Here is a 21,369-nt window from a genome sequence, read left to right on the forward strand (position 1 = left end):
CCAGGCAGCCCCGTCTTCCAAATCTTTCGAAAAATGCAAATCTTAATTGCTGGGAGATGACACCATCAGTCAACGTGGCCTAAGGGACCTTGGGCTCTTGAGCTGACCCTGCCCAGGGATGCTGTCAGAAAGGAACCCTTCCCTTTGATAATACAGTGTCACTGCGATGAGCTTGATTAAGTACACTTAAGCTGTGAGGACTCAGAAACACCCTTCCTTCCTTCCTTCCTTAACTCCTGCTCCGTTTTTCTTCCTTCCTTCCTCCCTCTCCTTCCTTCCTTCCTTCCATTCTTCTCTCCCTCTTTGTATTTCTTCCTTCCTTCCTCTCTCTTTCCTTCCTTCTGTCCATCCGTCCTTCCATTCTTCCCTCCCTCTCTGTATTTCTTCCTTCCTTCCTTCCTTTTATCTCCCTCTCAGTATTCCTTCCTTCCTTCCTCTCTCCCTCTCATTCCTTCCTACCTTTCTTCTCTCCCTCTCTGTATCCCTTCCTTCCTTCTTTCCTTCCTTCCCTTCCTCTCTCCCTCGTTGTATTCCTTCCTTCCTTCCTTCCTTTTATCTCCCTCTGTATTCCTTCTTTCCTTCCTCTCTCTCTCTCTCATTCCTTCCTACCTTTCTTCTCTCCCTGTCTGTATTTCTTCCTTCCTTCTTTCCTTCGTTCCATTCCTCTCTCTCCCTCTTTGTATTTCTTCTTCCTTCCTTCCTTCCTTTTATCTCCCTCTCTGTACTCCTTCCTTCCTTCCTCTCTCCCTTTAATTACTTCCTTTCTTTCTTCTCTCCCTCTCCATATTCCTTCCTTCCTTCTTTCCTTCCTTCCATTCCTCTCTCCCTCTTTGTACTCCTTCCTTCCTTCCATCCTTCCTTTTATCTCCCTCTCTGTATTCCTTCCTTCCTTCCTCTCTCCCTCTCATTCCTTCTTTCCTTTCTTCTCTCCCTCTCCTTATTCCTTCCTTCCTTCTTTCCTTCCTTCCATTCCTTTCTCCCTCTTTGTATTCCTTCCATCCTTCCTTTTTATCTCCCTCTCTGTATTCCTTCCTTCCTTCCTCTCTCCCTCTCATTCCTTCCTACCTTTCTTCTCGCCCTCTCCATATTCCTTCCTTCCTTCTTTCCTTCCTTCCATTCCTCTCTACCTCTTTGTATTCCTTTCTTCCTTCCATCCTTCCTTTTATTTCCCTCTCTGCATTCCTTCCTTCCTTCTTTCCTTCCTTCCATTCCTCTCTCCCTCTTTGTACTCCTTCCTTCCTTCCATCCTTCCTTTTATCTCCCTCTCTGTATTCCTTCCTTCCTTCCTCTCTCCCTCTCATTCCTTCCTTCCTTTGTTCTCTCCCTCTCCATATTCCTTCCTTCTTTCCTTCCTTCCATTCCTCTCTCCCTTTTTGTATCCCTCCCTTCCTTCCATCCATCCTTCCTTTTATCTCCCTATCCGTATTCCTTCCTTCCCACTGAGCTGAGTCTGATTCACCTTGAATTCCATTGACTCTTATCTACTACTGCCGATTTGCTTTAACCGTTAGTAGTTCCTGTAAAGCGTTTAAGCTTCCAATGAATCTTTATAGGCATTTGAGCTGCCTTGGGTTTCCTGATTTCTTTGGCACTTGACACGCTCCATGTCTTGACCTAATTCCTTTCTCTATTTGTAATGAAAATGCTTTTGAATTCCCTACTGTTTGATTCCATTACCCATCTGTGATGAGAAGAGCTTCCAGGGTGCGGTGAACAAGAACGCTATCTAGATTTCTTTCCTGGCAGTTCCATATTAATTATTTTGGTATTTAGCTGCCTCCCTTCAATATACAGATAGTCCTCCACTTACGACAACAATGGAGTCCAACATTTATGTTGCTGAGCGAGACAGTTGTTAAGGGAATTTTGGCCCCTTCTATGACTTTTCTTGCCACAAGAGGTTAAGTGAATCGTTACAATTGTGAAATGAGTAACACGGTTGTTAAGTGACTCTGGCTTCCCCATTTTTGCTTGTCAGAAGGTCGCAAAAGGTGATCACATGACCCCAGGACACTGCAACGGTCATAAGTGTGAGTCAGTTGCCAAGAACCTGAATGTTGATCAAATGACCATGAGAACGCTGCAACAGTCTGAAGTGGGAAAATGGCCATCACTTTTTCCCCCAGTGCCTTTGTAACTACGAATGGCCACTAAACAAACCGCTGTAAATTGAGGACTACCTGTAACAGTATTTGGAGACATTTTCTGGTAGTGAGAGCAATTAATCGATGAAACAGCTTGCCCCCAGAAGTTGTGGGTGCTCCATCACTGGAGGTTTTCAAAAATAGGACAAAAAGTTGACCAGGATGAGCAAGGGGTTGGACTAGAAGACCTCCAAGGTCCCTTCCAGCCCTATGATTCTATGTTCTGTGGGGGAGCTATATTCACCTGCAAGGGGAAATGGCCTGATTCAGGTTACATTTCCTCTATTTTCTCAGTTGGAAGCCCTTCCTTCCTTCTTCTCCTCTCCTTCTCCTTATTCCTTCCCTTCTGCTCTCCCTCTCCATATTCCTTCCTTCTTTCTTCTCTCCCTCTCCTTCCTCCCCTTCCATTCTTCTCTCCCTCTCCGTATTCCTTCCTTCCATTCTTCTCTCCCTCTGTATTCCTTCCTTCCTTTCACTCTCTCTCTTCTTCCTTCTTTCCTTCTTTCCTTCCTTCTTCTCTCCCTCTCTGTATTCCTTCCTCCCCACTCACAAGAGAGCTGAGCCTAGCTCACTTGAATTCCATTGACTCTTATCTACTACTGCCAATTTGCTTTAACCGTTAGTAGTTCAGGTTCCTGTAAAGAGAAATGGCCCGATTCAGGTTACATTTTCTCTATTTTCTCAGTTGGAAGCCTTTCCTCCCTTCCATTTTTCTCTCCCTATCTGTATTCCTTCCTTCCTTCCTTCCTTCTTCTCTCCCTCTCCTTATTCTTTCCTCCCTCCCTCCATTCTTCTCTCCCTCTCCGTATTCCTTCCTTCCATTCTTCTCTCCCTCTGTATTCCTTCCTTCCTTTCACTCTCTCTCTTCTTCCTTCTTTCCTTCTTTCCTTCCTTCTTCTCTCCCTCTCTGTATTCCTTCCTCCCCACTCACAAGAGAGCTGAGCCTAGCTCACTTGAATTCCATTGACTCTTATCTACTACTGCCAATTTGCTTTAACTGTTAGTAGTTCAGGTTCCTGTAAAGAGAAATGGCCCGATTCAGGTTACATTTTCTCTATTTTCTCAGTTGGAAGCCTTTCCTCCCTTCCATTTTTCTCTCCCTATCTGTATTCCTTCCTTCCTTCCTTCCTTCTTCTCTCCCTCTCCTTATTCTTTCCTCCCTCCCTCCATTCTTCTCTCCTTATCCATATTCCTTCCCTCCCTCCCTCCTCAAGAGAGCTAGTCTAGCTCACCTTTAATTCCACAGACCCTTATCTACTACTGCCAATTTGTTTTCCCAGTTGGAAGGACTCAACTGCCGAAGGCCGTGTGTGTGTGTGTGTGTGTGTGTGTGTGTGTGCGTGTCTGTGTGTGTGTGTGCTTGCCCCGTGGCATGGAAGGCGTGAGACGCACCCAATCAGCTGCCTCAGTAGAGAAAGCCAGACGGGATGCTCTCCTGTCAGATCCCTGGCTAGCAAAGGGAGGGGGGGAGCAGCACACGCACGTGTATTTCTGTGTGTGCGTGTGTGTGCAAAGCTATGCCGTCCCTCTATCCAGTCACATGACCTGTCATTTGCAATTGGGGTAGGAGGAGGGGGACCCCGAAAAGGAGAAACAAGGATGCATTGGAATGTTTTTTCCTCCCCACCTTTGAACCATCAGCTGTTCAAACACGGAATAGAACAATAGGTCACTTATATAAATATATATATATATATATTGAACGATGGGCAGAAATGTAGGCCTCTGCTCTGAAGATCCACCGGAGCGATCTGCTGCATAAGGCAGCTGGAGAACGGCAGCGTCAGGAGGATCAAAGGTAAGTGGGATCAGATGCAGAATTTGGAGACCTGGAGCTTATGATCTCTTGCGAACTGAGCATAATCAAAGGTCTCCTAACCTAGATTGAATCCGGCTGGCTGGCTGGCTGAGAAATGGGTTAAGTCCACTCGTTGGGCATCTTCCCTTTGTAATCAGGCGGCGGTGTGCAAACAAAAAAAGAAAAAAACGGGGCCAGCCGAGAGAATCCAAAGGGATCTACTAGATTTGGAGGACAAAAGCGGGAGGGAGGAGAAAAAAACCAATGCAAAGGCATTAAGCAGAAGCTCTCCCATCAATTTCTCAAGGTGGGGGGAAAAGGGAGACGGAATTTGCTGCCAGACAAAGAGATGAAAGAGGATGGAGAGACAAAAGAACGGGATGAAATGAAGTGGAGAAGAGACAATAAGGTCCAGGAAGATCAGAAAAGGTTCCAGAAGAAGGAACAATGGCCCGTTTTCTAAATAAGCACATCCTTCCCTTGCCGTCCCCCCCTCCGTCCCCAGCTCAGATTTCTCGGTCCTTTTAAGAAAAGAACACATTTAGTGCAGGAGTTTTATTCATTCCGAGTCAACGGTCCAGTTAGTAGAAAGCTTTCCCTAATGAAAGAAGGGTATTATTTTTGCTCTTGGGATCTCCCCACGGTTTGGCAAGGGGAAGCTGGGTTTCTGGCATTCAGAGGGTTTCAGAGCCGATTCGGGGCACGGGGGTGGGGGGGCACGGGGAAAGCCGAGACCCTGACTCTGGGTCAAAAGGAGACAAGAGACACTGCAAGGATTGATGTGGGAATGAATGAATCTGGCGCTGCTCTCACTCACGCCCATTTCGTTGGGGGAAACCTGACAAGGGGAAGAGGGGTGTTGGTCCAAGGTGACACTTTGTCCTGATTTTAGAACAGAGGTGCCACATCTGCATGCTTTGAAGAAAGGGGGGGAACGCAACCCAGTCACACTTTTGTGACCTTTTCGATTGGATTACCATAATAAGCCCCACATGGGGCTACTCTTGCAGGCTATTCGGAAGCCACAGCCGATCGGAATACAAGAATAGTTAGTGATGGGTGTGTCGTGGTGTGTGTGTGTGTGTGTGTGTGTCCCTTTTGCTTTGCAAGTGCACTGGCTGCCCCTGGGCTTTAGGGTGACATTCAAGGTCCGTATTCCAATCTCGCTAGCTCAGATTTGGATCTTGATGCTCTCTGAGCATGGTTGTTTTCTTCCAGACGTTTCATTACCCAGCGAGGTATCATCATCAGTACTAGATGGTGCTGGTTATTGCAGTCCTTAGTGGTCTCTGAACTTGTTTGTTTTCTTGCAGAAGTGTCATTACCCAGCTAAGTAACATCATCCGTACTAGTTGGTGCTGGTTATCAGGGTCCTTAGTAGTCTCTGAATTGGTACTTTTCTTGCAGACATTTCATTAACCAACTAGGTATCATCATCAGTGCTAGATGGTGTTGGTTATCGAGGTGTCAGGGTTCCAAATAGCATCCAAAAGTAAATCAGAGTCCAAGGCAAAGTATTGCTCAAACTTCCAATTGATTAAGAGAGCCATGTTGGCACATCTGGGAAAACCCAAATCTGAAAGCTTCCCGGTTTTCCCCACCCAGTTGAAAGTTCAAGATCTTGCCCCCACACCCACCAGCCCATCCCATGGTCCAATCTCCCACTGCCATGCTGGCAGCTTCTACCCATCCAGTTCCGGTCAGGTGCAGAGGTGCAGAGACAAAGGATGACCTTGGCTTTCTAGAAAGAATTTTGTTATGGCTACGTATCATCTAACCCCATACAATCCTCCCTCCCATTTTCCCACAATAGAAAATGCATAGTAGAATAATAGAAAGTGTGGCAGGCCAAAGATCCAAAAGAAAAGATGGCTGCAGGCCTGACACGAGGTCCATGGTGCACTCTGAGCTTGGTTCTTTGCTTGCAGACATTTCATTGCCCAACTAGACAACATCATCAGTGCTAGTTGGTGCTGGTTATCAGGGTGTTTAGTAGTCTCTGAATTGGTTGCTTTCTTGCAGACGTTTCATTACCCAACTAGGAAACATCTTCAGTGCTGGTTATCACCTATAAAGCGCTGCCTGGCATAGGGCCTAGTTACTTGAGGGACCACCTGTCTACAGAGGTTTCTATTTCTGTAATTAGGTCAGCTGGAATGAGCTCTGGATGCTGTCTATTAAGCATGACAGGTAGTCCTCGACTTACGATCACAACGAAGCCCAAAGCTTATGTTGATAAGTGAAACATTTGTTAAGTGAGTTTGCCCCATTTTACAACCTTTCTTGACACTGTTGTTAAGGGAATCACTGTGTGTTGATAAGTTAGTAATCCGTTTGTTAAGTGAATCTCCCCATTGACTGAAGATCGCAAAAGGGGATCCCATGACCTTGGGACACAGCAACGGTCATAAATATGAACCAAGCGTCTGATCACATGACCATGAGGATGCTGCAAAAACTATAACTATTGAAAAATGCTCGTAAGTCACTTTTTTTCAGCACCGTTGTAACTTTGAACGGTCACGAAATGAAGTGTCGTATGTCGAGGACTACCTGTACCATCTTCCAGGGCTCAGGAAGTGGGCTTTTGGGATTGTGCCTGTCTTCTGGAATGAAATCCATCCTCCTGGATATTCGTTCTTCTCTCTCCCTTCTGATTTTTGTGAATGGTTCAAGGTCTACTTTGTCTCCCAGTCCTTGAGGTAGAATGGGTGCCCCACTTCTTTGATGGGTTATTGGCTATTTGGCTTTTAGTTCCAGTTAGTTCCAGTTAGACCAGTGGTTCTCAACCTGTGGGTCCTTTGGGGGTCGAACGACCCTTTCACAGGGGTCGCCTAAGACCATCAGAAAACACATATTTTCGAAAAAATACGGAAAACAGAAAATAATTTTATGGTTGGGAGTCACCACAACATGAGGAACTGTATTAAAGGGTCGTGGCATTAGGTAGGTTGAGACCCACTGAGTCAGACTCTGCTTTTTTTCCTCTTGATTTATTTAATTTAATTTTAAAGTTACATTCTAATTTATTTAATTATTGAGTCTGTCATCGGCGCCTCTATATCTGTCCGGTTTGGTTCTGCAACTCAACAAGACAGATACAGACTTCAGAGGATAATTAGAACTGCAGAAAAAACCAATTACTGCCAACCTGCCTTCCACTGAGGACCTGTACACTGGATGAGTCAAAAAGAGGGCTGTGAAAATACCTGTAGACCCCTCACACCCTGGACATAAATTGTTTCAAATCCTATCCTCAAAACAACGCTATAGAGCACTGCACACCAAGACAACTAGACACAAGGACAGTTTTTTCCCCAAACACCATCACTCTGCTAAACAACTAACACCATCACTCTGCCCTCAACACTGTCAAACTATTCACTAAGGCTGCATTTACTAGTACTATTAGTCTTCTCATCGTTCCTATCACCCATCTCCTCCCACTTATGACTGTATGACTGTATCTTTGTTGCTTGTATCTTTACGATTTATATTGAGATTGATTGTTTCCTGATTGCTTATTTGTACCCTATGACTATCATTAAGTGTTGTACTTTATGATTCTTGACGAATATATCTTGTCTTTTTATGTACACTGAGAGCATATGCACCAAAGAAAAATTCCTTGTGTGTCCAATCACACTTGGCCAATAAAGTATTCTATTCTATTCTATTCTATTCTATTCTATTCTATTTTAATGTTTAGTTTGTAAGCTGCTGGGAATCGCTCTGAGGTTAAGTAGTCCTGAAATTGAAATAGTGTAATAAATAAATTCTGGTACCACTACAGAAGTGTAATGATCCCCTGAACCCCCAGGGGTATTTAAAGTTTAGCAACTTTAAAACTTGTGCGCTTCAACTCCCAGAATTTAGCAACTTTAAGATTGTGGACTTCAACTCCCAGAATTCCCCATCCAATTCTAGGAGTTGAAGTCCAGCAGTCTTGAAGTTGGCAAGTTTGGACACTTTTGCCTTAAAACGTAAGAGAAGCTTATCACAGCAGAGTTAACTTAGTCTTGCAACTGTGCTTCCTGTAATCAGTAAACTGGTATAACTTTTTTCCTGTTCTGTAATTAAGATTGGAAAGCCAACTTCCCTGGTGCCTGGAAATGTTTATTTTTTATTTATTAATGTATTCAATCTCTATAGCCATTCATTTCAATAATTGATTCTACAATTCCCAGAATATAAAAACAATAACAATCATTTAAAAAAACAATAAAAGTTCTTCTTGTCCCTGGAAGAACTAGACTTGATCAGAGCAAAAGTCCCCTTCACACACAGCTGCCTGGTAACAGAATAACAGAGTTGGAAGGGACCTTGGAGATCTTGTAGTCTGACCCCCCTGCTTAAGCGGGAGATCCTATATGGTTCTGGAAAAACGGCTGGCCAATCTGCTCTCAAAAACCTCCAGGGATGGAAGTCGAAATTTATGTTGCTAAGGGAGGCAGTTGTTAAGTGAATTTTGTCCCATTTTACAACCTTTCTTACCACAGTTGTTAAGTGAATCACTGCAGTTGTTAAGTTAGTAACCCGGCTGTTAAGTGAATTTGGCTTCCCCATTGACTTTGCTTCAGTGGTGGGATTCAACTGGTGTAACAACCAGTTTGCTGAGTGCACCCTTTGTGCTTCTGGTAGGCCCGTTTTCCGCTCTCCCCAGGCTCCGGAGGCTTTTCTTGAGCCTCCAGGAGGATGAAAACTGCCTCCCCCAGGCTCCAGAGGTTGTATGCTGCCCTGAGTCCTTTGGGAGAAGGGCGGTATATAAATCCAATAAACAAACAAACAAACAAACTTCCGGAACTTCCGGGATGCCCATTTTTTGCCCTCCCAGAGCCTCTGCGCGGGCCTGGACTTATCTGGCATGATGAACAGACCGCATGGAGACTCCTGGCAAGGGAGGGGTAAGGTGGGGTGGGGGCAGCAGGTCGACAGAACTACCGCTTCAGCGAACCAGATTAACATTAACATCCGGTTCACCCAAACTGGTCCGAACTGGCTGAATCCCATTCCTGCTTTGCTTGTCAGAAGGTCGCAAAAAGGGATCACATGACCTCAGGACACTGCGACTGTCATAAATACATGCCAGCGTTCGAATTCCGATCACGTAACCATGGTCATGCTGCAATGGTTGTGTGAGAAACGGCCATGTGCCTTTTTTTTCAGTGCCATTGTAACTTCAAATGGTCACTAAACGAGAACTTACAACAGTTCTTCATAAGTAGAGGAAGAAACCATCTAATTCCTTTTGTAATCAGCTGCATCTTTTGTGATCATCCGGTTTCCATTTAAAAAAGCGGTCAAAGATCTGGGTGCGTCTTATACACTGAATACAGCATTTTTTTTGCCTCCCGAAACCCCGCCCATTTTTGCCCTCCCCAGCCCCCAGGAGCCCTCTGGAAGCCTCCTAAAGGCTATGCTTGCTCTTTTTTGACAAAAAATGAGCCGTTTTTTTGCTCGTTTTTGCCCTTCCCCCCCCCAGACCTTCCCAAAACGGGCCATTTTTGGGAGGTCTGCAGAGGGCAGACCTTTTGTTTTTTTTAACTTGCCTCTTCAAAATCTTGGTGCATCTTATACCCCGAAAAATACGGTACCTGTAATTTCAAATGTTCGGTAAATGAATGGTTGTAAGTTGACTATTAAATGTGACCCTCATTACATTTTCTACTAACTTGATTTGCTCGTCTGCGAACCCTTTATGGCTGGAACCCGTGATGAGTTGTTTCCTCTCCCTTCCTCCTTAATTTTTAATCTGTATAACCAGTCTGGGCTGGTAGAACATGGGTATCAAATTCGCCACGTTCACATTGCCGTCAGGTGACGTTTCACGACATTTTCCCCGTTCACGGAGCTGGAGTGGACGTGGCCTGCACATGATACATCTGGCCCAGAGGCCGCCAGTTTGACACCCCCCCTCCCCGCTATAGAAGAAAGTCCTCACAGATATTGGTGAAGGCAAGCCAAATAACCATAGAGTCATAGGGCTGGAAGGGAGGCCTTCGAATCCAACCACCTGCTTAGCCAGGAATCCTTATACCAATCGTCTTTAAAAGCTCCAGGGATGGAGAATATACAGCTCTGGGCGGCAAGACTTCCTAGACTTCCGGTTACTGGCACGCAAGCATACACAACAATCAACTGGATGGTGAGCGTGCCTACGCTGGAAAACGTTCCAGTTTCCAGCACTGCCCACGCGCATGAAGGCCATCTGATCGTCGTGCGCGAATGCATGCCAGGAACCTGGAAGAGGAATGTTGATGCCATGCATGCCAGGCGAAATGGCTTTGCGTGCCACTTCGGGTACACGTGCCATAGGTTTGCCATCATGGTCCTAAGCAAAACCAGGCAATTGTTCAATCTTCAATTATAACAGGGATGCACACAGAGAGAGAGAGAGAGAGAGAGAGAGAGACCTCCCTCACATGGCCTCTCTTATATAGACAGCTTCTTAAAGTGGCAGTAACCCTGCTGACTCATTCTCATTTCATCATCTCGGTTTACAGCCTTATAGCAGCTGGTCAGCCCTTAAATCGTCATTACCTTAACACTCCTCCCATTTAAAGCTGAACAGCTGAACTCCCTGGAGTGGGGAGGGAATGGGGATTTTGCACTATCCTTCCCCTGGAGTGGGGAGGGAATGGGGATTTTGCAGTATCCTTCCCCTGGAGTGGGGAGGGAATGGGGATTTTGCAGTATCCTTCCCCTGGAGTGGGGAGGGAATGGGGATTTTGCAGTATCCTTCCCCTGGAGTGGGGAGGGAATGGGGATTTTGCACTATCCTTCCCCTGGAGTGGGGAGGAATGGAGATTTTGCAGTATCCTTCCCCTGGATTGTCGAGGGAATGGGGATTTTGCAGTATCCTTCCCCTGGAGTGGGGAGGGAATGGGGATTTTGCAGTATCCTTCCCCTGGAGGGGGGAGAGAATAAGTATTTTGCAGTATCCTTCCCCTGGAGTTGGGAGGGATTGGGGATTTTGCAGTATCCTTCCCCTCAGGTGGGGAGAGAATGAGTATTTTGCAGTATCCTTTCCCTGGAGTGGGGAGGGAATGGGGATTTTGCAGTATCCTTTCCCTGGAGTGGGGAGGGAATGGGGATTGTGCAGTATCCTTCCCCTGGAGTGGGGAGGGAATGGGGATTGTGCAGTATCCTTCCCCTTGAGTGGGGAGGGACTGGGGATTTTGCAGTATCCTTCCCCTGGAGTGGGGAGGTAATGGGGATTTTGCAGTATCCTTCCACTCGGGTGGGGAGAGAATGAGTATTTTGCAGTATCCTTTCCCTGGAGTGGGGAGGGAATGGAGATTTTGCAGTATCCTTCCCCTCGGGTGGGGAGAGAATGAGTATTTTGCAGTATCCTTTCCCTGGAGTGGGGAGGTAATGGGGATTTTGCAGTATCCTTCCACTCGGGTGGGGAGAGAATGAGTATTTTGCAGTATCCTTCCCCTGGAGTGGGGAGGTAATGGGGATTTTGCAGTATCCTTCCCCTGGAGTGGGGAGGTAATGGGGATTTTGCAGTATCCTTCCACTCGGGTGGGGAGAGAATGAGTATTTTGCAGTATCCTTTCCCTGGAGTGGGGAGGGAATGGAGATTTTGCAGTATCCTTCCCCTCGGGTGGGGAGAGAATGAGTATTTTGCAGTATCCTTCCCCTGGAGTGGGGAGGTAATGGGGATTTTGCAGTATCCTTCTCCTGCCACTCCCACCAAGACACTCCCACCAAGCCATGCCACGCCCACCAAGCCACGCCCACAGAACGTGTAGTAAAAAAAAAAAGAATCCCACCACTGGGCTAAACACATAGTTCCCGTAGCTGTTCATCGTGTGATGTCTCCTATCTCCTTCTCTTCTCCAGGCAATGGAAGAGCTGAAGATGTCTGGATCTATTGCGTCCTACGACCAACTGGTGAAGCAGGTGGAGGCATTGAAGAAAGAGAACACACATCTTCGCCAGGAGTTGGAAGATAACTCCAACCATCTCTCCAAGCTAGAAAATGAAACTTCTGATATGAAGGTGGGAAACCGACTGACCTGGGTTTTCTTTTCTTTCTTTTTTTTTTTACAAAGTTTTATTGGTTTTTTTAAAATTTACAAGGAAACGGGTAATGGAAAGGTGTACAAATTTTGGCAGTTGCAAAGTGTGGTAGGCGCCCCCTCCCTCCAAACTCATAGTATACATCTGAGTATAAATCATTAATACATAGTCATATATAATCAGCATTTTAGTTCTATTAGTACTTTCAATCAATTTAGTACATAGTAATATATGATCCACATGTTAATTCCATTACTACTTTCAGTCAATTTATATCAATGAGATTTTCTTAATCATTTTTGGGTGGGTTTTCTTTTCTAGTTGTGAGAAGGTTGCTTTTCTAGGTTACGAGGAGTCCTTGACTAATGACCACAATTGAGTCCAAAATCTGATGTTACTGTCAAATATTTGTTCAGTGAGTTTTGCCCCATTTTTTGATTTTTCTTGCCATTGTTGTTAAGTGAATCGTTGAAATTTTTAAATTACCGTATTTTTCGGAGTATAAGACGCACCTTTTTCGCTCAAACAAAAAGGGTGAAAATCTGGGTGCATTTTATACACTGAATACATTATTTTTGGCTTCCTGAAACCCTGCCTCCTTTGCAAAAATGGCCGTGCAGAGCCTTTAGGAGGCTTCCAGAGTGCTCCTGGGGGCTGGGGAGGGCAAAAATGAGCATTTGTTGCTCGTTTTTGCCCCCCCCCCCAACCCTCAGGAGCACTCTGGAAGCCTCCTAAAGGCTCTGCACGGCCATTTTTTGACAAAAAACAGGCCCGTTTTCATGAAAATCGGGCTGTTTTTTGCTCGGTTCCCCCCCCCCCAGCTCCTAAAGGCTATGCATGCCCTTTTTTTGACAAAAAAGGGACCCGTTTTCACGAAAAACACACTGTTTCTGGGAGGTCTGCAAAGTGCAAAAACTTTTTTTTTATTTACCTCTTCAAGATCTTGGTGCATTTTATGCTCTGGTGCGTCTTATGCTCCGAAAAATACGGTACCTGTAATTTCAAATATTCGGTACATGAATGATTGTAAGCTGACTATTAAATGTGACCCTCATTACATTTTCTACTAACTTGATTTGTTCGTCTGCGAACCCTTTATGGATGGAACCCTGTGATGAGTTGTTTCCTCTCCCTTCCTCCTTAATTTTTAATCTGTATAACCAGCCTGAGCTGGTAGAACACGAGTGTCAAACTCGCCACGTTCACATTGCCGTCACATGACGTTTCACGACATTTTCCCCCTTCACGGAGCTGGAGTGGACGTGGCCTGCACGTGATACATCTGGCCCAGAGGCTACCAGTTTGACACCCCCCCTGCGGTAGTAACACGGTTGTTAAGTGAATCTGGCTTTCTCATTGACTTTGCTCGTCAGAAGGTTGCAAAAACTGATCACATGACCCAGGGACACTGCAACCGTCATAAATATGGGCCACTTGCCAAGGATCTGAATTTTGATCATGTGAGTATGGGGATGCTGCAACGGTCGTTAAGTGTGGAAAACATTAAATAAGTCACTTTTTTCAGTGCCATTGTAACTTTGAATGGTCTAAAAACTCTAAGCAAACGGTTGCAAGTTGAGAACTACTTATATTTGTTTTGGATTGTCTTAGTATCTCTCCCAATTCTGTTAATCATCCTTTCCAAAAGTAACACTTTACAACTTTCAGCATCTGTCTATGCAGATTCTCAGTCATCCAGGTCATAGTTGTCCCAAAGGTGCTTTTTTCAAGAGGCAATTGGACTTCCTGGTTTTTCTTTGAAGACGTTTTTCTTTTCATCCAAGAAGCTTCTTCAGCTCTGACTGGACGGTGGGGAGTGGAAGGATTTATATGCTTTGCAGACAGCTGGTCATTTGCATCCTTTTATAGAGTCGTTGAGGCCACTTGGAGGTTTCTCTGTGTCTTTACGGTCACCTGATTAGTGCAAATGGGTGTGGAGCCTTCTTGGAACTTTAGCAGTTCGAAGAAGGCTCCGCACTCATTCGTGCCACTCAGGTGACCCTAAAGACACAGATAAATCTCCAGGTGGCCTCAACGACTCTATAAAAGGATGCAAATGACCAGCTGTCTGCAAGGCATATAAATCCTTCTTGGAGGAGAAGCGAAACGGCTTTCCAAGAAAAACAAGAAAGTCCAGTTGCCTCTTGAAAAAGCACCTTTGGGACAACTTTGAGTATCTTAGCCAGTGGAGAGCCTGAAGCTGGGATTTGTAATCCCTGAGTTAAGGATATTTGATGTAACAGTGGAATTGCAGAGGGGATGGGCCTTGTCTCTGTTATACAAAAGTACCTGGACACATTGTGAGCACAGTCTGTGTGAAGCTTTACGGCTGCTACTCAGAAATATCTGTTATTGTTGTTGTGGTTGGTTGCACAGTCAGCCAGATGTTCAGGATGGATTTGGCGTTTTTATCCAGCTTTTGAGTCCTCCTCCGGGTTTAGGATAGACAGAGGTTGTTTGCTGGTGTTATCAGTATCCTCACAGGATGTAAAATGTTCCAGATATTATTGTATTGTTATTGCTATTAGTCAATTTAATATAGCAACCCACTCCATGATATATATTTGAATATGTTTAATTGACCAGCTTTAGGTGTGTTTTGTCTGTGTTTTGATGCTTGGTTTCTTTCCATATGAGAGAGAAAGCAATAGTCCCATTTTTCCTTTCGGGGCTGATCTTCTGCTTGAGAGTTTCCTAATTTGAGTTTATGACCATATTTTATTGCTGGTTGAGTTATCTTGATTCTTCATATTTTGTGCAACTGGATAGGAGGGCTAGCTGGCCTTCTGGCTTTGAACACAAAGATGATAGGCTAGAGTAACTGCTAAATGAGGCCACTCTAGCTACAAACTCTTTGTTGCTCCAATGACCCATTCATTGCATATCTCTCTCTCTCTATCCCTCCATCCCTCCCTGCCTCTCTCTTCTGTCATCTGTCCAACACCTCTCTCTCCTTCCCTCCTTCTCTCTCTCTTTCTTCTGTCATCTATCCATCACCCCCTCTCTCCTGTCATTTATCCATCATATATCTCTCTCCCTCCCTCCCTCTCTCTTCTGTCATCTATCCATCATCTCTCTCTCCCTCCTTCACTCCCTCCCTCTCTCTTCTGTCATCTATCCATCATCTCCCTCCCTCCCTCCTTCCCTCCCCCGCTCTCTTCTGTCATCTATCCATCACCTGTCTCTCTCTCTTCTGTCATCTATCCATTATCTCTCTCTCCCTCTCTCTTCTGTCATCTATCAATCATCACTCCCTCTCTCCTTCCCTCCCTCCCTCTCTCTTCTGTTATCTATCCATCATCTTTCTCTCTCCTCTGTCACTTACCCATCATATATATCTTCCTCTCTCCCTCTCTCTTCTATCATCTATCCATCATATCTCTCTTCCTCCCTCCCTCCTTCTCTCTCTCTTCCCCCCTGTCATTTATCCAGCATCTCTCTCTCTCCCCCCCCACTCCCTCCTTGTGGAGAATTGCAGTTATGGTAACACAAGTATAAAAATGATTTTAGAAAATGGAGTTTTAAACTCAAGTAGGAAATGTTGCCTCTGGTCTCAAAAGCGTATGTATCCACCCAATTACCGAATATTTGTTTTAAATGACAAAAGATGTGAATAGGAGGATATTGCAATCACCAGAACACCCTAAGCTCATGAAGATTTGTTAAGGAATAAATTTCAACAACCACAAAGCCTAGGATTTAAAATGATATGTGCAATACAGAAATGTGCTTTCTGCAGGAGGAAGGGGAAAAAAACAACGAATCCACTTAGCTCCCTTCATTATTCATCTATGAAAGCTTAAAAACTTAATTTCCATTTATCGATCTATAATGACAACATCTCTATTACAGTTTAATTGCAGAATCTTTATGAGGAACAATCTGATTTGGCTTCCACCCGACTCTGCTGCTTTTCCTAATTCTACTGCATTTTCTTAGTAAAACTAACATACACAGATGATATCTATACTGCATATTAATATATTGTAGAATATAGAATAGCAGAGTTGGAAGGGACCTTGGAGGTCTTCTAGACCCTGCTTAGGCAAGAAAACCTTCACCACTTCAAACAGATGGCTATCCAACATCTTCTTAAAGACTTCCAGTGTTGGAGCATTCATAAGTTCTGGAGGCAAGTTGTTTCACTGTTTAATTGTTATAATTGTCAAGAAATTTCTCCTTCATTCTAAGTTGCTTTTCTCCTTGATTAGTTTCCACCCATTGCTTCTTGTTCTACCCTCAGGTGCCTTGGAGAATAACTTGACTCCCTCTTCTTTGTGGCAACCCCTGAGATATTGGAAGACTGCTATCATGTCTCCCCTAGTCCTTCTTTCTCTTAAGCTAAACATACCCAGCTCCTGCAACCGTTCTTCATATGTTTTAGTTTCCAGTTCCCTAATCATCTTTGTTGCTCTTCTCTGCACTCTTTCTAAAGTCTCAACGTCTTTTTTACATCGTGGCAACCAGAACTGAATGCCGTATTCCAAGTGTGGCCTTACCAAGGCATTATAAAGTGGTATTAACACTTCACGTGATCTTGAATTGTATATAATGATTGTATATAACGCATGTACAGATAGTCCTCTATTTATGACTGAAATAAATCGGAGCAGTGGCCACCGTACCGGAACAGTGGCTTGTTTGGCCCACCCGCCCATGTTCCTTACCACTTTTTGATGCAAATGGACCAATTGTGCACGTACTCCAGTGGTGGGTTGCAGGCAGTACACCCCGGCGTACCGGTGTCTGCCTGGAGCACCCGGTACCGTTCCGGTATGGTCCTCTGGAGGGCCCACCTGCCCGTCGTCCTTACCTGTCTTTAAACTCTTTGGCGCAGAGAAGAGCAACAAAGAGGATTAGGGGATTGGAGGCTAAAACATATGAAGAACGGTTGAAGGGACCCCACCACTGGTTCAGTTGTGATCGTAAGTTGAGAACTGCCTGTATTAAGTTAGTAATATTGATGGTTAAGGGAACGTGGCTTCCCAACTGACTTTGCTTGCTAGAAAGTCGCAAAAGGGGATCGTGGGATTCCAGGACGCTCCAATCAGAGATGGTATTCAGCCACTTCTCTCCGGTTCGGGCGAACCAGTAGCGGCAGCTGCGGAAGGCTCAGCCCACCCGCCCTGACGTAATGCGCGAGCACTGCGCACAGAGGTGGGTTCCTGCCAGAAATACTACAGGTTTGGCGCCCAACAAAATTTGCTCTGCGCGCGTGGGCATTTGCATTTAAAAAGGTCTGTGCATGCGCACACCGTTAAAAAAGGGGAAGAATGACATTTTTTCAAAGAAGATGGTTCTGCACATGTGCAGAACAGGAAGTAGAGATGGCGGCACCCAGGATAGAACTGATGCGCTCACGTATCCAGCCAAATTACTTTCTATTCAGCCGAACCGGTGCAATCCGATAGGAACGCACCTCTGCGCATGTACAGAAAGTGCTGCGCATGGGCCGACATGGCACTTGCGAGCTAAGAAACGGCACGTGCTCGCATTTGCAAACCTGTAGGAAGGGTAAGCAAATCCCACTACTGACTGCAACCTTCACAAATACTGTTACCAGGCATCCTAATTTTGATCACTTCTCCACAAGATTCTGCATTAGCCATAAATATGAAAAACAGACTCCTAAGTCACTTTTTTCCATCACTAAAGAAAAGGTTGTAAGTCAAGGACTATCTATACTGATCTTTAAAAATCCTCTGTATCCACATCCATCTTGACTCTTTTGATCTCTCCTTAAACCATTTAAATATGAGCCAGCCGTGTGCAGCAGCTGCCAAAAAAGCCAACACAGTTCTAGGCTGCATCAACAGAGGGATAGAATCAAGATCACGTGAAGTGATGGGTAATTTTGGGGTAATATTTTAACTCCTGGGTTATTAGAGTTTTTAATGTACTATATTTATTATTCTATATACAGTCTTGCAACCTCCTCCACCTACGTATTTAATTATTTAACTGTTTTATGTATGTATTTTATAACGCATTTTAGTGACTGTACACCGCCCCGAGTCCCTTTCGGGAGAGGGGGCGGTCTATAAATACGAATAATAAATAAATAAATAAAAGTGTTAATACCACTTTATAAGGCCTTGGTAAGGCCACACTTATAACACTGCATCCAGTTTTGGTCACCACGATGTAGAAAAGATGTGGAGACTCTGGAAAGAGTGCAGAGAAGAGCAACAAAGATGATTAGGGGACTGGAGACTAAAACGTGAAGAACGGTTGCAGGAACTGGGTATGTGTAGTTTAATGAAAAGAAGGACTAGGGGAGACATGATAGCAGTGTTCCGATATCTCGGGGATTGCCACAAAGAAGAGGGAGTCAAGCTATTCTCCAAGGCACCTGAGGGTAGAACAAGAAGCAATGGGTGGAAACTAATCAAGGAGAGAAGCAACTTAGAACTGAGGAGAAATTTCCTGACAGTGAGAACAATTAATCAGTGGAACAGAAGTTGCCTCCAGAAGTTGTGAATGTCCCAACACTGGAAGTCTTTAAGAAGATGTTGGATAGCCATTTGTCTGAAACGGTATAGGGGTTCCTGCCTAGGCAGGGGGTTGGACTAGAAGACCTCCAAGGTCCCTTCGAACTCTGCTATTGTATTGTATTGTATTGTATTGTAGACACGCTGAGAGAAAAAAGACACAAAACCAATTGAAGTCATTTCATTCATTTTTTTTTTAACTGTTCAGAGCCGATGATGATAACAATAATATCAGGATGGTGTTTTTCATAATATCTAATCTTGAGGGAAGCATCTTCCAATTCTCTGTCCACAGGAATTCTTGCAATAAAAATAGACGTGTTAAGAGTAATGCTTTGTTTTTCCTCAGCGAAATGTTGGGGGACACATAAATTGGATTGTTTTGTGAATTTATTGTTATCATCATTAAAATTCACTGGCCACCCAGCTCCACAGAGTCTTTGCTGATCAGTTATCGTCAGAAAGGGAATGGAAGATTAGCTGAACTTGTAGTATGCCAAAAATTCAATCTAACATGAGCCTTGTTGGCGCAGTGGTTAGAGTGCGGTACTGCAGGCAACTTCTGCTGACTGCTGGCTGCCTGAAATTTGGCAGTTCGAATGTTACCAGGCTCAAGGTTGACTCAGCCTTCCATCCTTCCGAGGTGGCTAAACTGAGGACCCAGATTGTTGGGGGAAATAGGCTGACTCTATAAAACGCTTACAGAGAGCTGTGAAGACTATAAGTCTAAGTGCTATTGCTATATATGAAAAAATTATACCAGTGTTTCTCCACCTTAGCAATATTAAGATGGATGGACTTCAGCTCCCCAAATTCCCTAGCCAGCCACCTTGGCTAAGGAATTCTGGGTATGGAAGTCCACCAGGGGTGGGTTCCTGCCAGTTCTAACCCCTTCTATAGAAGAGGTTCCACAAATCTACTGTGCTGTTTAGAACCGGTTCCAGCTCCCTCCCCCCGCCCGTCCGCACCACGCTTGCCCCGCCCACCACTCACTGATTGGTTGGCTCATCAATCATCCCGCCCACCTCTAAGAGTCCTATCTAAACCTTAAAGTCTTAAAGCTGTCAAGTTTGAATATCTCTGGGGTTATTTTTTTCTAAAGGGTTAGGGGTGCAAGGGTCTTGTAACTTGACAGCTTTAAGACTTGCACACTTCAATGCCAGAGTTCTTGAGCCAACATGACTGGAGAAGGAATTCTGGGAGTTGAAGTCCACAAGTCTTAAAGCTGCCAAGTTTGAACACCCCTGGGTTTTTTTCCCCTAAAGGGTGGGGTGCAAAGGTCTTGTAACTTGACAGCTTTAATACTTGTGTGCTTCAAATGCCAGTTTCTGAGACAACATTTTGGTTGCTAAACAAGAGCGTTGTTAAGTGAGTTTCACCACATTTTACAAGTTGGCCACTCCCACCAGTCACATGACTGCCAAGCCACTCTCACTCAGTCACATGGCCGGCAAGCCACTCCCACCCAGTCACATGGCCAGCAAGCCACTCCCACAAAGCAGGCCATACCTACAGAAGAGGTTCTAAAAATTTTGGAAACCCACCACTGAAGTCCACCCATCTTAAAGTTATTGAGGTAGAGAAATACTGCATTATACCTTCCAGATGTGACCGTCGACCTGCCTTGTTGGTGATGTAGAAATGAGGATCCAGACAGGAACAAGGTTGATGGGAAAGGGCACTTGATGGAAGGCACCTGATGGAAGGCACCCACCCTGAGCATCTCTCCAGTGCTCCCTTTTATTGTCAAGCTTCTCGGAATAGCAAAAGCTCATTGGAAAGAAAATCCACTTGGCAAATACTGATTGGTTTACAGATACATGCTCTCCTCGTGAACAATTCATGATATAGATACGTGACTCTCTACTAGTTAATATTCTGCTGCATGGAATGTGTCTATGTGCAAATTCCATCGTCCCTTCTTGTAAGCAAAGGATTAAGAGGAAGAAATGTGGACTTTGATTGATCCTAAGTGTGGTTTGCCAGCTACTGAGTAACCAATTAACTCCACACTGCCTTGATATGATCAATTGACTAATCAATACATTAATTAATATTGTAGTCCAGCAAATCAGAATGTTAACTTTTTGCCCCCCTCCAACCCATACAAAAGGACACTGCAGCAATACAATTGTTCATTGCGCATATCCGTCCCATGGGCTGTAATTTGAGGACCCCTGACTTAGTGCAATATAAAAAATGCAAATAATGTTTCTGCAGACCACCAACATTTTCTTGCGGACCACCAGTTGGTGACCGCTGTTCTATTTGTATGTCAGAAGAAAAATGCAATTTGTTAGGGATGAGTAAAAAGTGTATAATAAGACCATGCTGCATTATGTTTTGATTTTTTTAAAAAATCCATTTAGAAGCTTAAGCAATGAATAAAAACAGCCCCAAACCGTCTCCATACGCAATCACGCTGAGCAGAGGATAATAGAGACTTTGCCCACATTTAGGGATTATCTCGTCATGAGAGTGAAAGCTGCACAGCGAATGAGGACGAAAATGCCCTCGGAGATTTATTCAGATCGCTTTCTTGTTCTCACTTTCTTGTACTTTATTTTTTTTGAATTCTTCCTTCTTCTCCAGGTGGTTTTGAAGCATCTGCAGGGGAAACTGGAACAGGAGGCCAAGGTGATGGTGTCTTCAGGACAAATGGAGGTTTTAGACCAGCTAAAAGGTGAGTGAGGTTGATATGCTGAAGACTAACTTCAAGTCAGAAGTTATGATGAAAATTCCTTCATTGCGCATCATCACACGGATAGAGTTTACCATTGGTTCCAACTGGGAAACTGGGAGCATCCTAGACCAGTGATGGTTAACCTTTTTCTAGTCGCATGCCAAAAGCCCGCCTGAGCGGCCACACCCATAATGCAATGCGTGAGGGACTCTGACCCTGCGCATG

The 21,369-nt window shown here is 44.7% G+C and overlaps 1 protein-coding gene across 1 annotated transcript in view; it reads left to right on the forward strand.

The window, feature by feature from the left end:
* The window catches only part of APC2 (APC regulator of WNT signaling pathway 2), an 85,726-nt gene that overhangs the window by 16,747 nt on the left and 47,610 nt on the right, over positions 1-21,369 (forward strand). The window contains exons 2-3 of the mRNA XM_081958003.1: positions 11,791-11,949; positions 21,054-21,144. Coding sequence (XP_081814129.1) covers positions 11,791-11,949; positions 21,054-21,144 — 250 coding nt within the window. The remainder of the gene's footprint in view (positions 1-11,790; positions 11,950-21,053; positions 21,145-21,369) is intronic.

This window comes from Natrix helvetica (genome assembly GCF_964273705.1).
Source record: "Natrix helvetica genome assembly, chromosome: 1".
Classification (NCBI taxonomy): domain Eukaryota; kingdom Metazoa; phylum Chordata; class Lepidosauria; order Squamata; family Natricidae; genus Natrix; species Natrix helvetica.